The sequence below is a fragment of the Mauremys mutica genome, chromosome 1 (assembly GCF_020497125.1).
Source record: "Mauremys mutica isolate MM-2020 ecotype Southern chromosome 1, ASM2049712v1, whole genome shotgun sequence".
NCBI classification, from domain to species: Eukaryota; Metazoa; Chordata; order Testudines; family Geoemydidae; genus Mauremys; species Mauremys mutica.
Window position 1 is genome coordinate 47,610,328 of NC_059072.1, and position 17,344 is coordinate 47,627,671.

Consider the following 17,344-nt stretch of genomic DNA (forward strand, 5'->3'; position numbering starts at 1 on the left):
AAATATTTAACACAATTAGAATCTCTTGAATCAAAGCAGGTTATAATTTCCAGTTTCCATTGCTCCCTACAGCTTCCAGTTTCAGTGGGCCAGTAAAACATAGGGCTGAGTTCTACTTCACTTACATGGGTGTAGCTCCTGTGTAAATGAGGGCTGAATTTGACCCAGAATGTATAAATCAGCATTGCACCAGATGGTATAACAACTTGTTTTACCTCTGTATATGTCAGAAACCATTGCTGGAAGTAGGAGGGAAACCTGAGTCTTTGTAAACGTGAATGGCTTTAGTGACAGACAGTACAAAATATAGTGAAGTGTCTCTCAAGCAATAAATGGCACATAAGTAAATGATTACTTGTTTGAAATCTACACATTAATAATGTGACTCCACAAATTCCCAATTTTTTACCCAGAGGAGCATCACTGAAATATGATCAAGCCCTTGCCTTTGCTAGTCTGTTTGAAGAAAGTTGATCCCTGAGACAAATTTCTGCTAACCCCAGACTAAAACTACCATTAAACACTCAGAAAAAGTGCATTTTCTTACTGGCATCTGCAGGCCGTAAATGATCTGTGTCACATGTAAAGAACGTTTGATGATCCTGCGCTGAAAGATTCATATCATAGTAGGTCAAAGGTTCTCTTCCTGTCACCCACGTATATCTGTAAAGGCACCAACAAAGTCAGACATTTTGGTACATCAGAAGACACACATACAGCAAATCTATACCAAAGGGGAATCCTAGAAATGAGAGATGGACATGACCTATTAGTTTATCCAGTCCGCCTCCCTACCAATGTATAATTGTTCTCTACATTTTGTGCATTTTCTTGTCCTTTGAAGGAGCTACAGTCGTTTCACATAGGCTAATCAGTATCTTGAAAAATACACATTGGAAATGAATACAGACGTATTGAAAAGTTAAGACCCATAGAAGCTAACTACAACCCACTCAATTACTCTATTACAATCAATTTGAACGGAACTGCCACTGTATTGTTAACAAATACCAGACCCTTTTAAAACATTTAGATTTGTAGGTGTTCTAACTATATTACTGGGCTCTTGAAAATGGAGCTAAATTCCTTCCCATTCAAAAACATTTACCAAGTAGAGGCATAGCTGAATGCTGTCCAAAAGGTATTTTGCTTGGTGTTTAGAACGTTCTCTGTGCGCTTCTCAGGGCTATGCTACTGCACAACAGACTCCTGTGACACTTACCGGTTATACTCAGCTCCTCTGAATAGGTTTAATGGATTTCGCCACACTTTGCATTCTGTCACAAGGAGAAACAAAAATATACATTAATGAAACTCCCCAAAATTACAACCTTAACACTGACATTCATCAGAAACATCAATTACCCTCTAAGAAGTTGTGGTGGTCTGCTTTTATTTCCTATACAACCAAATAGCAAATTAAAGGCATGAAGATACAGGTAAATGTATCTTCTCACTCTATCCCTTTCAATGATTTCCTTATAATTTAGGGTTAACAAATTATATCATTCAAGAAAACAATCCCTAACAAAGTTTCAAACGGAAGATTAAAATGACTGTTTTGATTACTGCCAGGTTTCACATTTACCATAATGAGTGTGGGGCAGTGGGGGAGGATCATATCTGGGATTATTGTGTTGAAAAATCCTGTAATTAATCATGTCCCTATGGACTTATTATTTCTAGAGGCAAACTTCATTGTCTAGTTACTGTTATAAATCAGTGAGAATCTCAACTACAATTGGCTGCTTTAATTCCTCCTCAGCATTTGAAATTATATAAAAAAAAAAACCTCTGGCACCAGCTGCTGACCTTGCTTGAGTTATAACCATCCCACGATTGACAAGGGATGCTAAGATTGATTGGCAGAGGAAAGTTCACGGCAAAGGCTTGGGAACACTAAAAGAGTTTCATATGTTTTGCTCCTCTTATACAAAAATACAATAAGATTACAAGTTCCCCACGTTCATATCCAAATCCATCTCACAGGCAGGGAGACTCAAGAAAATCCCCAACAATAATACCATTTAGAACAGATCTTACAAGATTAATAGCATTAATTCCTACAGCTTCCCAAATACAAAAGCCTGATTCTGGTTTCACTTGCACAAATTCTATACCAGTGGAACTCCCTGATTGAAACAGAATCACTCCTGATTTACACCAATGAAAGTGAGACCAGAATCAGACCCAATATTTGCAACCAAAAAAGATTCAGACATGCACTGTATGGTAGCACATAATTTTGCTGCAGACCCTTTATTGTAATATACATCACGCAAGTCACTGCAAGAACTTGTCGTGCCTTGTTTTGCCAGCAATATTGCATCACTGACATTTTATCAGGCTGCTTTTCATCACAACCAAATGTCAACCTGAAAATTTTCTACTATGAAATGTCAATGGCATCATGTTAACTCACCAGGACCTCACTGCAGCAAAGGTCTACACTATGATGATAAGTTGACAAGGTATCTAATCTATGAATTTTATAATACATAGGCCTGATCCTGAGACATAATGAATACCCTAGTCTGTCACAATGAGAAACAGAGAGACAAGCTGGGTGAGGTAATATCTTTTTACTGGACCAACTTCTGTTGGTGAGAGAGACAAAACAAAAGTTGGTCCAATAAAAGATATTACCTCACCCAGCTTGTCTCTCTAATATCCTGGGAGCGACAGGGCTACAACAACACTGCATACAACAATGAGAAATAGAAATATAGAATGGGAGTCAAGCAGTGCTCTTTTCATATTCTCCATTGCTATGTCCAGGCCTGATTGAGAAGTGGTGTTGGACTGGCAGGGAGAGAAAGCATCTTGCATAAATTTGCAGTAATTCCTTTGGCAGTCTGAAAAATAGAGTTGCAGATGTCAACAGCTCTCAGGGTCAGCCCTAAATTAGATAACATATGTGTAAAACATAGGGCTGGTCTACACTAGGGGGGGGATCGATCTAAGATACGCAACTTCAGCTACGTGAATAGCGTAGCTGAAGTCGAAGTATCTTAGATCGATTTACCTCTCGTCCTCACGGCACGGGATCGACGTCCGTGGCTCCCCCTGTCGATTCCGCTACCGCCATTTGCACTGGTGGAGTTCCGGAGTCGACGGGAGTGCTTTCGGGGATCGATATATCGCGTCTAGATGAGATGCGATATATCGATCCCCAAGAAATCGATCGCTACCTGCCGATATGGCAGATAGTCTAGACGTACCCATAGTGATGTGGCAAAAGGCAGGAGTTTGGAGGGAGCAAAAACACAGGTGGAGAAAAACATGGTTGCAGGAGAGCACTTTTTACTTTCTTCCTGTTTCATTATCAATGAGTTGTTAGCCACAAGTAGTCTTGTTTCAGGCAGGTATGGTATTTAGGTTCATTACATTGTTGCCGAAGAGGCAGTAGGCAGTACGGAAGTTGAGATCATTGATAGAACGCCAATCGGGGGAGTGCATTGTTACTTCTGCAAGAATGTTGGATATCTCTGGACCACTGGCCTGGGATTAATTTAATTATTGTTCCTCTATATTTCTAGTGGGTGTTCTAATACTCATAAAATATGGTTCACATTTAATGAAATATTTCTGTTTAAAAACAGACAGGTGTAACTTTAGAGCAGCCTTGAACAGATCCTGGTTTAACCCCTAGGCTCCTCCATACTGGCCTTTTGTGTGCCCTGGCATTGGAGGGCAGCATAAAGGTGTTACATGACTACATTTGCCATTACACTCTCATCCCTCTGGGTTCTGTGCTGAGCAGAGCTCAGCCAAATCAGAGGACTGGGTCCTCCTAGGCAGCAAGAGGGAATGGCTGGCATGGAGTCCTTATTTGGTCTCCTGGATGAAGTCCTTCCAAATGTAACACCTCCCTTCCTCAGGATAGGAGTAGGTTCTCCACAGCCCTGCTGAGCTGTATTGTCTCCAGCTGTGGTTCCACACTGCAGAAGCATCTGAACTCGAATTTGGCCCTTGGTGATGGAGTGGAGGATTTCTACTATATTTTAGGTACTTAATGTCCAAAGCAGTCTCTTCCATTAGATTACATCACTTCTAAGGAAAGCACGATTTGGGGCCTAAGCAGGCTCACAATGTCTCTTTAGAAAAAAAAGAAAGGGATAGGAAAAGCAATGGCAGTTGTTAAAAAGGAAAGATCTTATTGCAATAAAATTCTCACCTCAATATTACTTTCTGATAGCAAAACATTGCAACTTACTACAATAAAGACAACACTATAAGAAGATAAATGCTTCCCTGTTCATGTCTAAATCACTACAGCAGCCAGCTAAGGTTAGAAGACTATACACCTGCAACAACAGAGGTGTTTGAACGGTGTCCAACCATCCTCTAGTATAGCTGGAGAGGGTGGTTGTTTGCCAAGCTTGTCTCTGGTGATTAATACAAAATATGATTTTTCAAACTATAGTACTTATTAAGGTAAAATCAGACATCTCAGTCCCTGAAGAATAATTAAATGGTCCGGTTACTCTGATTGCCATAAATAGGAAAGAAGGCAGTTAACACTGGCTTGATGACTGTGATGTCATTCTTTTTGCTTGATTGCTTAACTTTAAAGTTATTGGACTAAATCCTTGGGTGCATAAGAAGTCAGAACACCTGGTTAGGGTGGTGCAAATTGGGAAAAATGGTGTTTTACTGCCTTTCCAGTCTCCCCTATCCTGGGAGCAGCTGGGCACTAGTTTGGCTGGTTATAGAAGATGCTCCCTTTTTTTGTTTCTATCTTTGCATCTGCTCATAACAGAGTCTGAACAGAGCAGCTGTAGTCCTAGTATTCTGATGACAAGGATATTTGCTACACTCCAGTAAACAAATGCCAGCATAAGAAAACAGAGGAGAATCGAACATAGAACAGACATCTTCAGTCATTTAGATTTAGAAATTAGAAGGAATATCCCTATTTTGATTTATAATAGTCTGGAAAGCATATCTCTTACATCATATTATAGGATATTGATAGATCACAGTAGTGTTCCAATTACTGAATAACTAGATAGATCTTATTGAAGAGTATTCTGTCTTTTCAGGCACTCATTCTACAGTGAAGTTCAGAGTACTGATTTCTTTTGGAAGATACGAACACCATGTAGTTGTTCCAGAGGGATTATATGATGGCATTATTAAGGAATTCACAGGATCTGATGTACAGTCATAGAATCATAGAAATATAGGATGGAAGGGATCTTGAGAGATCATCAAATCCAGACCCCTAAGATGAGGCAGAACCAAATAAACTAGAGCATCCCTGACAGATATTTGTCCAACCTGTTCTCAATAAACCTCCAATGATGGGGATTTCACAACATCTCTTGAAAGCTCATGCCAGGGCTTACCTGCCCTTATAGTTAGAAAGTTTTTCCTAATATCTGACCGAAATCTCCCTGGCTGCAGATTATGCCTACTTTCAGTGGACATGGAGAACAATTGATCACCGTCCTCTTGATAACAGCCCTTAACATATTTGAAGCCTGTCATCAGGTCCCCCCAGTCTTCTTTTCCCAAGACTAGATATCTCCAGTTTTTTTAACCTTTCCTCATAGGTCAGATTTTCTAAACTTTTTTTTATCATTTTTGTTTCTCTCCTCTGGACTCTCTCCAATTTATCCATGTCCTTCCTAAAGTGCAGCACCCAGGCTCATAGATGTTATCGAATTCCTGAAAGAGGACTCAAAGGTAGAAGTGGTTCTGATGGAATATTCTATCTATCTTAGATAATTATCTGACCCCATCACCACACTATCTGAGCACCTCACGGTCTTGCATGTATTTATCTTCACAATATCCCCTGTGAAGCAGGGTAGGGCCATTGTCCCCATTCAATAGGTAGGGAACTGAGGCAGAGAGAGACCAAGTGATTGTCACACAGCACTTCTATGCATACAAATTGAAATGCAAGAGCTCTTTCAGCTATTTCCTTACAGCAGAAAATCTTGGCAAGAGGTTTGAGAGCGTCTGTTATAAAATTTTGAGTATATTTTGGACTTGCTGAAGTGTGGTTAAAAGCATTGACACATACAGGCATGTGCTGCACTTTCCCATGCTCTCTGTCAATACAGTCCAACCCTGGTCCACAGTACAACACTGCTGCTGCGTAAGCCTTTTAACTCTCCTGAGATGGGAATGTCAGCTGCTGAACTTCGCTAAGCTATGTGCAGGTTACATAATGTAGAAAATGTCCAGTGGAGACCAAGATTGCTGAGGTTACCAAACGTATTTAACTTGGGAATGCCGTTGAATTTCTGATAAACCTAGATGAGCAGGAGTGAAAAACACTCTACTGATATTTAACAAGAAACATGATGGAGATTACTGACATAAAAGTAGCAGATCTAAACAAATACCCTTTCTCGTTTATTTATTTTTTTCATTTTCACAGACTTTTCCTCGATTCTTTAATTCTGACATACTGAAGAGGAGATAAATTTAATGAAATCTGAACTGATTCTAGAGACACAACCCTAATGAAAGCTAAATGAGTTTCTAATATTAAGTGTATGTCTACACTGCACACTCCTTACAGCAGTGCATAGAGTACATACATTGCATGCCCCCTAGCATGGGTATAAAGAGCAGTGGAGATGGTGAGATGTGGCTTAGGTGAGTGGAGTACAGAGATGCCAGAAACTTCGCATATGTACCCTACACGGTTCTCCATGTGCCCAAGCAGTGCCACTCCCATCTACACTGCGGTTTTTAGCAGCATAATGTCCTGCTGCTTCCCGGCCACAGGGAAAAGCTCCAGCAGCGGGGAAGGACTCTGGCAGTGGGGGAGCCAGTGGGGAAAGGCTCCAAGCTGCAAGAGCCTTTCCTCACTGTCTACCCACTGCTAGAGCCTTTCACTGACGTGTAGCTACAAAACGCAGTGTGGACTCAGCCTGCTTGTCACTGTGGCATGCTGCTACATATGTAGTGCCTGTACCTTACATGCCGCCACCAGTGTAGACAAGGCCTAACACATATGTGTTGAACGGCAAGATGGGGCTAAAACAATTATATATGTGTGAAGGGATCTGCAGTTTTCTTAACAAAAAGCAGTTACATGTCTTCAAAAGTCACACATTTACCTACATAAAAATATTAACTGGGAAACAGAGACACGGATTTTGATGAATCAAGGGAAGCATAGACCATAGTGTCATTTCTGTAGGATCTTATTCCTCAACAGTCTCTAAGAAAGAGACTATATTGGCCCCCCTGGTATTCTGTCTATATACCTATACTGTCCCTGTCACTTGAGTATCCAAGCACCTGGAAGCAATAATGTATTTATCCTCAGAACAGTCCCATAAAATAGGCAAGTTCTACTATCCCCATTTTACAGATGAGGAAATGAAGCACAGAGAGATTAAGACCCTGATTTTCAGAAGTGCTGAGTACCCACAACTCCGACTGGAGACAGTGGTAGCTGCAGGTGCTGAGCACTTCTGAAAATTAGCCTTTAAGTGATCTGCACAGACCAGAAGTATGTGCTAGAGCAGGGGTCTCAAACATGCGGCCCGCGGGCCGCATGCGGCCCGCGGAGCTCTTCCCTGCGGCCCGCGGAGCTCCCCAGGGGAGCTCCGCAGGGCCCCCCAAGAGAAAAGCGGAGGCTCCCGCCTCCGCCCCTCTCCTGGAGCCTCGGCGCATAGAGCGCCGAGTCTCCGTCCGAGCGCCTGAGCCCCGCCCGCTCCGAGCCGCGTGGGGAGGGGGCGGGGCTGGGAGCTCTGGGCTGAGCGCTGCGCTCGGCGTGGAGCTCCCAGCCCCGCCCCCTCACCACGCGGCTCTGAGCGGGACCGCCGGAGACGCGCTCGGGTAAGGGGGGGGGGGGAAGCGGGACCCGCCGGGGCCCGGGCCCGGGCCCGGGCCGGGCCGGGGGGTGGGGGAGGGAAGCGGGACCCGCCGGGGCCGGGCCGGGGGAAGGGAAGCGGGACCCGCCGGGGCCGGGCTGGGGGGGGGAAGGGAAGCGCTCAGGGCTGGGGCAGAGGATTAGGGTGCGGGGGGATGAGGGCTCTGGCTGGGGCTGAGGATTAGGGTGCAGGGGGATGAGGGGTTCATGATGTGGGGGTGCTCAGGGCTGGGGCTGCGGATTAGGGTGCGGGGGAATGAGGGCTCTGGCTGGGGCTGAGGATTAGGGTGCGGGGGATGAGGGGTTCATGATGTGGGGGCGCTCAGGGCTGGGGCAGAGGATTAGGGTGCGGGGGGATGAGGGGTTCAGGATGTGGGGGCGCTCAGGGCTGGGGCAGAGGATTAGGGTGTGGGGGGATGAGGGCTCTGGCTGGGGCTGAGGATTAGGGTGTGGGGGGATGAGGGCTCTGGCTGGGTCTGAGGATTAGGGTGCAGGGTCCTAGTGCCTGCCCTCCACCAGTACTGGCAAGGCAGGCTTCCCTTACCCTGAGCCTCTCCAACCCCAAACCCTCAGCCCCAGCCAGAGCCCTCATTCCCCCCGCACCCTAATCCTCAGCCCCAGCCCTGAGCACCCCCACATCATGAACCCCTCATCCCCCTGCACCCTAATCCTCAGCCCCAGCCAGAGCCCTCATCCCCCCACACCCTAATCCTCTGCCCCAGCCCTGAGCGCCCCCACATCATGAACCCCTCATCCCCCCGCACCCTAATCCTCTGCCCCAGCCCTGAGCGCCCCCAAATCATGAACCCCTCATCCACAGCCCTCACCCCACACTCCAAACCTCTTCCCTAGCCCTGAGCCCCCTCGCATCATGAACCCCTCATCCACAGCCCTCACCCCACAGCCCAACCCTCTTCCCTAGCCCTGAGCCCCCTCCTGCATCATGTACCCCTCGCCCTCAGCCCCACAGCCCTCACCCCTGCACTCCCTCCTATCCCCAAACTCCGTCCCAAAGCCTGCACCCCCACCCCCTGCCGCAGCCTGGAGCCTGCATCGAGCACAGAGCCTGCATCCAGACCCCCTCCCCCACCCAAACTCCCTCCCAGAGCCTTAGGCAGTAAATCTAAGTGCATGTTTTGTCCTTTGAGTGAGGTGCATTACTGAGTGTATATATTTATTAAAACTGCGCGCGCTTAGGGGAGGAGGTGGAGAAGAGACAGGGCAGGGGCGGGGCCTCATGGAAGGGGTGGATTGGGGGTGGGGCCAGGGGCAGCAAGGGGGCGTGTCAGTGATGCGGCCCTCGGGCCAATGCACTAGTCCTCATGCGGCCCTCGGGGTCATTTGAGTTTGAGACCCCTGTGCTAGAGCCAGGAATTGGAGACCAATCTTCTAAATTCAAGTCCAATACCATAACTATATCACAACCCTCCTTTTCATCACTACTTTACAGGGCTTATTTCTTCTGTGCTAATGCTGTCTTCATATGAGTACAGAGCAAATAAATGCCCCTGTGTCCAGAAGAATATAAATAAATAAATAACAATTTTCACATCTAGACCTTTCATGTAAGGATCTCAAAGCACTTCAGAAACAACAGGGGTACAGAGAGATAATACAGCTATTATTAGAGAGACACAACACAGTTCAGGCCAAAATTTTCAGAAGTAATCACTGAATTTGAGGACCTCAGTTTTTGGGTGCTGAGACACCATGGATTTGAGTTGCAGCACCCAGCACTCCCACTGAAGTTAATGGGAGCTGCAGGTGCTTAGCATCTCAGAAAACCAAGCACAAGGTGTCTCACAGTAGGCATCAAAAAACAGAGGCCTCTTTCAAAAATCTAGCTGAATATGACTTGCCCAAAGTCACACAGCAAATCTGCGCCAGAGCCAGGAACAGAACCAGCCTCTAAGCTATTGCAGACCACAGAGAGCCACTTCTTACTAAAATGAAAAGCAAACAGTGCTTATGAACTATTCACATTAAGTTAAAAATAATATAATGCCAAAGCAGATGAGTGTTCTTGAGATCTTTCTGTGATTTTCTTGATAATGGACTCATTAAACCAAGCATTTCTGTAAAAGAAAAAAGAATTGCTTTGCCTTTTGCAACAATAATGTAAAAAGAATGTGTGTCATTTCTAAGAAACTTCAGAAGTATAGGGGAAATGTCTGTCTTTGGTTTATGCTAATAGAATCCAAGCAATCAGCATTTAGGAAGACATAATTACCTCTGGGCAATTAGTCAATTTCTCTTATTGGAAAACAAGATAATTTTACAGTTAGCCTTACATGGTCATGGTTGAGGGTAAGATTGTGGTTTACAACCTATCTTATGTAAGGGTGGCACATAGCTGCACTACTTCTGCAGTACCTCACGAAGGTACAATTCTGCTCCATTCTGCTGCTGGTCTACACTAGCAGAAGATCGTTACCCCCTGTTCCATTCACCTGTTCTCCAGCCATCTGCACCCACTGAACGTGAAATCCTGGCTCTATTGATTTCAATGGGAGTATTGACTTCAATGAGGCCAACATTTCATGATAGGTATAAAGACCTGGCTTACCCCTCCATGCCTTCGGTGGAGATGTAGGAAAGGGGTGTGTGTGTGTGTGCGCGCACACACGCGCATGTATTTCTGGGGTACAAGGGATGTCTTACTTCCTCTAGTTCCCCTGTGGTGCTATTTAGACGTGGACACAATTTGACTTTCAGGCATCATCTTCTTAGGCCCTGATCCTGCAAAGACTTAAGTACATACCTAACTCTACACATGTGAGAAATTCTTTTCAGTATCAGGAACTTAATCACTAATATTTCATTCACTAATAATCACAGATATTTCATTCTCCTTGGATAAATTCCTTAGATAAACAATCAATTCTGCTTTACTCCCTATGAACTGACTTCAAGACATTTGAATTTTAAAAACTCAGAGGTCGGCTTTTCACCATACAAAGTGAACTGCAGTTGTTTTCACATTATTTCACCCAAATTTTAATCCAATTTAAATACCAAAGCACACCAAACAAATAAAACAGACGTCTGTATATACAGCTGGTTTTCACTCTGCTTTTCCTGGGCGCAGGCGTACAGCATTAACAAACAGTAAAAGCCATCATTTTTACGAGTGATCTATGACTTAATTTCTGAACACAATGAGGGCAGACCAATTAAAATTTAAAGTGAAGATTTTGAATGAACGTCCAGCAAGAACTATGTTCAGTGTGAGCAAAGGGGATATTTTATCATTCTTCTGCAGTGGAAGCATAGTAAAAAGCCACCAACTTCTTTCAGTTAAACAGGAGAGAAAAAGAGTGACATTCACAGTTAATTGTTTGCAGCAGACAGGAATTTTCTTACCTGAAACACTCTGTCGGTTTGAATCAGAGTCCCCATTGCTTGTGTTAGAGTTGTTGGGGGAGTTATTGTCCACCCCACCCAGCAGAGGGCGCAAGTGGCTCACAGAGACCTGCTCAATGAATGATGTCCCATACTTGCGAAAATACCACCACTCAAATATCTAGAACAGAAGCAAAGGATATCACATTACCAGTGCATATATTTTGTCTCTCCATGTTCTCTATGGAGTCTAATTAGTATGATTTTTATTAATGCTCTCACATCTATTTAGATTTTACTTTACATTTCTTAGCATTTATTTATCCATTCTTAACATTTCTTATTTATCACTCAGCATTTCTCAGAGGCCATAAAAGGAAAGAGATGAAAATAAACAGACTCTGGCTTTCCTACTATCTAATCAATACCTCCCTCCCCACACATATTTACAGAACCACTAATGAATCCCCTGCCAATGCAGGATTGGTCCTTGTATTATAATCTCCAGTTTCCCTTGGGAGATTATCTCACTGACTAATAGATTTCATTGTCAGGACAATTGTATATTTTATATATATATATATACACACACACACACACCTGATATTTTAATAATAAAAATAAAAATTATATTCTGACAGGAGTGGTGTGTGTGTTGCTGGAAACAAAATCAGCTCTGAAAATGAAGACTCTTTCAGATAAATGTAAAAATTCTTTCTGACTGAAAAAATTATAAACACACACATTAGTAATGAGAGAATCTCAGAGGGTTCTGAGGTAATATTTGATTTAAGCAGCCAAACTTCTGTCTAGTAACAGGGCTGAAGATGATTCAGGTAAAGGGTTCTTGAAAAATTTGCAGTACTTCCTTGTATTGATTAGGTTGGAAACTGTGCATGAATGGCCTTTTTTTTTCTTTTTTTGTAGTGTTTCTATATTTCTGAGTATAGTCCTTCCCAATACCTGAAACCGCTTACAAAACCCTGTACAAAATATCAGCCCATTATTAATCCTTATTTTCCCCTATGAGTTAGTAAGTGGATTTATTGAAAAACTGCAGGGCTAAGTTCACATATGTAACTCAAGATAACCCGCAGGTTCTGTTCACAGAGGGCTGGCACTAAACCAATCTCTGCAGGGCCACTTGGAGGTTCAGTTTCTACATGGTAGTTCAGATTCACTCAACACCTTCCCTCCCAAGCCTTTCCCTACTACCAACTATAGTCCCCTCAACTCAGACCCCACATTATTTCCTACAGATAACCCTTCAGGTCATCATAGTACTGAGTTGCTCCCGCTCCATCCCATCTGTCAGATAAGTAATGCTTCTTCCCCAGTCCTCATGTGTCCTCATGGGAAAATGAACAACCACTCCTTTGGTGCAGCAGGAGAATGCTCCCACTCCAGATGACACTCTACTGAGCTCTCTCTTGTGCGTGCGTGTGTATGGCATCTGCAGAACAACATTCTACAGATGCAGTTGTAGGTCCCTAAGCCATTTCAATGCCTCCTCTCTGACATTGTGGATATCATCCAATTCACCTTTGAATCTATATTTAGGATGCTGCGTTATGATGTGTTTGATAGTTTGGATGTTCTCACCACCATCGTACAAAGGGAAGTCTGATTTTCTACTTGTGTATCAAGTCGCCTCTTCCATGGTTTGTTCAGATGCAGTTCAATGTGAACCAAAGTCTATATGACAGGTCGAAACAGGGAGGGCGGCTTGTTGGTTCAGTAATAAGGTGCTTGTCTGGAACGATAGGTAAGGTCCAGACGCTTTGCCATTTCCTGGCCAGATCCAGAGACATGAAGTGGTCACGTATGGTCCACAATGATTTTTGCAATTTCTGGCATTGTTGGAGTATATTATCCATAACCTGCCGGATGGGAAGTTCTGGACAGTCTTCATTGCATTTAAGTTCTCATGCTGTGGCTATATTTCGATGGAGCTCTGATGTTTGCTAATTCAGAAAGCCATGGTAGAGATGTTGATCTTAAAGTTCCCATGATGATTCATATGGTCTGATTCAGCTGCATATCCACAAGTTGGGTATGGCAGCTTCTTGTCTACATGGTGCACAGTACTCTGAAACTGAATACACCAGGGCAAAGGCTGATGTTTGTAGGACCAGGGCAGCTTGTTCCTGCTGACTCTTGAGTAATGTTGATGCGAGTCTTTGCTTCAGAGGCTACTTTCTCGAGGTGGTCATGAAAGGTCAGTGTGCAGTCAAGAATGACACCAAGATATGCTGGCTTTGGGCCATAATGCACAGTTTCACCAGAGAACTCAACTGTTAGAGTGTTTTGTGTGATTCTACCATCAAAGTGGAAAATAGAGACAACCAATTTCCTCAGATTTGGTCTTAGCCACCACTTTTGGAAGCATTCCACGATCTTAAGGTCAGATGTAACAGTTCTTTAAAGCTTCAGGCCTGAGTTGTGAGTGCCAAATCATCAGCATATGCAAACTTCTGCACTATTGTTTCAAGCAAATCGCTCGTGTACACCTTGAGGAGTGTTGGAGCAAGTGCAGAGCCTTTTTTTGGCCCATTATACAAAGCGAGCAGCTTGTTGGTTTGGCCTGCAAGGTATACACGGATCCTTCAGCCACTAAGCATGGTGTACAGCAACCTGAGATTCTGCACATGGGGAATCACTTTGGCCAGTTTCAGTAGCAGACCATCCCTTCCAGACTCTGTCATATGCCTCTGACAGATCAATGAAAGCAGTACTGATCTTTAGTTTTCATTGGAATCCAGTCTTAGGGCTTGGCTACACTGGAGAGTTGCAGCGCTGGTGGTGGGTTTACAGCGCTGCAACTTACACACCATCCACACTTGCAAGGCACATACAGCGCTGCATCTCCCTGGCTGCAGCGCTGGCTGTACTCCTGCTCTGCCTCGGGTATAACTATTGCAGCGCTGGTGATGCAGCGCTGCTCCGCCAGTGTGGCCACCAAAAGCGCTGTGACTGGCCTCCAGCAGAATTTTCCCATAATGCTTTTAACTAAAGAACTCTTTGTTTTGTTATGATGCCTCTCTTTGTTTTGTTGTGAACTCGGGGGCTCCCGGAGCTGCTTATCTAAAAAACAAACACAGCTCCTGTTTGCTGTGAATGAGGCAGGCAGGGGCATGAATGTCTACAGCTAGTGTTTGCTTTAGGAGAGAAACAGCATGGCGGGGAGGGGGAGGAGGGGAAAGGGAGTCCGTCAGAGAATCTGCTTATCTGGTCTGCAGGCTGTTTGCATTTAAGAGTGAATGAGGCATCGGGGAAATGGTCAGATTTTGCAAGGCAGGGAGCTGACACAGTGTCGGATCCAAAAATTCACTCTCTCTCTCTCTCCCCCACGCTCCCTGTCACACTCCACCCCACCCCCCTCTTTTGAAAAGCACGTTGCAGCCACTTGAACGCTGGGATAGCTGCCCATAATGCACCACTCCCAACACCGCTGCAAATGTGGCCACACTGCAGCGCTTTCACTACACAGCTGTACGAAGACAGCTGTAACTCCCAGCGCTGCACACCTGCAAGTGTAGCCAAGCCCTGAATGTTTGTAGTGTGGGCCAGGACTGGTTGCAGCATAATCTGTTATGTTGAAAATCAGCTTGCTCCTTAGGTAGACTGGCATCCACAGTGGGCCTGAATCGGTTCAGCACCATACACTGCATCACCTTGCAGGTGGTGCTCAAAAGGAAGATTGGCCTATAACTAGAAGAGTGATCTTCAGGTTCTCCAGGCTTTATGAGTGCAATGACCTTGACTTCTCTCCATATGGGGGGATTTCACCAGACTCCAGAATGCTGCATCCTCCATTTCCATGCGAGTGGGCCAAGGTTATATAGGAACTCAGGAGAGATACCATCTTTTCCTGCCACTTTTCCCAATTTTGTGGCTGCAATGACTGCATCAATGTCCATTGGGACAATGGAGCGCGTTTGGACATCACCTGCCAACGCTGATGCTGGACTTATCTGAGATACTGTTTGTCCACTGGTTGTTCTGATGTCCACAAAAGTTTTGCATGATGGCGTTGGCTTTCACCTGCAGCCTAGTGGCCTGTGGGGGATTTGCAGCCCCCAGGTGTCTCAAGCAGATTTCAGGTGCGTCTGCTTGAGTGTGTGAAGTTTAGACCTTCTACACATTGAAGTCACCATTTCTGTCTTGCTGCATCCAGAGATTCCAATTTCTGGGTCTCCACACTCATCAGATTTGTGGAGGAGCTCTTGCTGGACTGCAGAGAGCCAAGGAGTGTTCAATGACATGTGGCTTCGGGGGATCTTCTTCTTTACACCAGAGATGAGGAGCACAATAAAACAGTCAAAGTCTTTGGCACTGGGAAAATATGGGAGATTGTCCTGTCCACAGTCATACTGAAAGTGGCCCAGTCTGCTTTTATGAAGTTCCAGCACGGTGCCAGTTTTGAGTAGAGAATTGGGATTTGGGGTCAGTACTGGTCTGTTCTGGCTCTTCGGGAAGTCATTGAGGGTGATCCGCAATGGGGTATCGGTGTGCCTGTATCATCTTTAGAGATGAACATCAGGTCAGAGCAGTATCCTCTGCACCACCTTGAAAAGTAGAAAGTGTCTCACGGTTTTGTATAAAAAAGGAGAAGCATATAATTTGCCAGCACCCAGTATATCAGTTCTTCACCTGCAATATTGTTTGCTGCACAGGCCCATTCTGTGTGGTGACTATTACAGTTGTGCACAAATGCAGCAGGGTCCTGTGCATTTTGCAGAGTTGGTTGAGGCCACTATGCACCAGATGGTTTATACATGAATGATGATTAGCTTGCCGATGCGCAAGGATATCATAGCTGTTTCTTTGTGCGCTGTAGGAGGTAGAGCCACATATTCATTGATCTCCTGTTTTATGTAAATTGCCACCCCATATTTTGTACAGTAATTGCTGGCTATGAATTGATAGCCATTGATTTTGTAGCAACAGGCTTTTTCTTTGTTTGCAACATGTGTCTCCTGGAGGGTGAGGACATTGATGTTGGTTGTCTTCAGCATTTTCTCCAGGTAGTCACACTTGGACAGTGAGAGGCCTTCAACGTTCAACTGGCAGACCTTTACCCCACGTGCAATCTACCTTTTAAATTGGCCCTGAAAAGGTAGGCTTATTTTGTTGCTCTTTGGACCAGGATGTTGACAATCGATGTTTGGTCACCAGTTTTATGATGTTAGTCATGGTTTCCCACTTAACAGGGTGGACTGCGTGTAGATCGTCATCTTCCACCATCTTCTACTGAATGAGCAATAGAGGTGTCCCATAATTCCTAGCCTCGTAGCTAGAAAACATTGAGGATCACAGTACAATATGGAAAAGGTGGCACCAGAGCAACGGGAGAATTTTTTCAGACTAATAGTTTATTCCCCGAAAAATGCAGATTTGGGTTGACCGAAACTATTCAGGGGTTTGTATCAAGTTCATCACAAAAAAAAATCCAAAGGTTTTGGCAATGTTGAAATGAAACATTTTGTTTGGAACTGAAAAGGAGGACTACAGTCACAAAATGGACAGAGGAAAAAGAGATGGTGGTGGTACTGCCACTTCATTTATCAGGGTTAGCCCAATGGGTGGGGCACTCACCTAAGATGTAGGAAATCCAGATTTATTTCTTCCCTCTGCCTGATGTGGAGAAGGGATTTGAAGTTGGATCTTCTATACTGCAGGACAGTGTCCAAGCCACTGGGCTATGGGATATTCTGGTGTGGGGGTTTCTCAATCTCCTCACTGGGGCTGTTCCACTTTGTATAAATAAGAAGAGTGATTTGAACTTCAGTCTCCCACATCCTAGGTGAGTGTCCTAACTCACAAAATCAATGGCTATAAACTCATAGCCAGCAATTAGCACCCAAAATACGGGCTGGCAATTTACATAAAACAGGAGGTCAACGAATATGCGGTTCTACATCCTACAGTGCACAAAGCCAGAGAACTGATAAATCCATTATTCACTGAGCTCTAGGTGGCACTTCCTAGGTGGGAGGACTTTATTACATGGAGACTGCTGAAAGGAGTTACTTCACAGTGCTTTCTGACAACTCCAAGTCCCAGAAACTGCTCCCCTTGAAGAAATCAAAAGGGAAGAATAGGAGAGAAAAGGAACCCATGGAGGAGAGGAGAGGAGACAAGGCTGTGCAAACACAC

The 17,344-nt window shown here is 44.5% G+C and overlaps 1 protein-coding gene across 4 annotated transcripts in view; it reads right to left on the minus strand.

Moving 5' to 3' along the window:
* ST7 (suppression of tumorigenicity 7) overlaps positions 1 to 17,344 on the minus strand; it is a 233,005-nt gene that overhangs the window by 94,254 nt on the left and 121,407 nt on the right. For all 4 annotated transcript variants that reach the window (XM_045002252.1, XM_045002251.1, XM_045002254.1 and 1 more), the window contains exons 3-5: positions 11,207 to 11,366; positions 1,223 to 1,277; positions 548 to 663 (exon numbers count right to left, since the gene is read on the minus strand). In XM_045002252.1, coding sequence (XP_044858187.1) covers positions 548 to 663; positions 1,223 to 1,277; positions 11,207 to 11,366 — 331 coding nt within the window. The remainder of the gene's footprint in view (positions 1 to 547; positions 664 to 1,222; positions 1,278 to 11,206; positions 11,367 to 17,344) is intronic.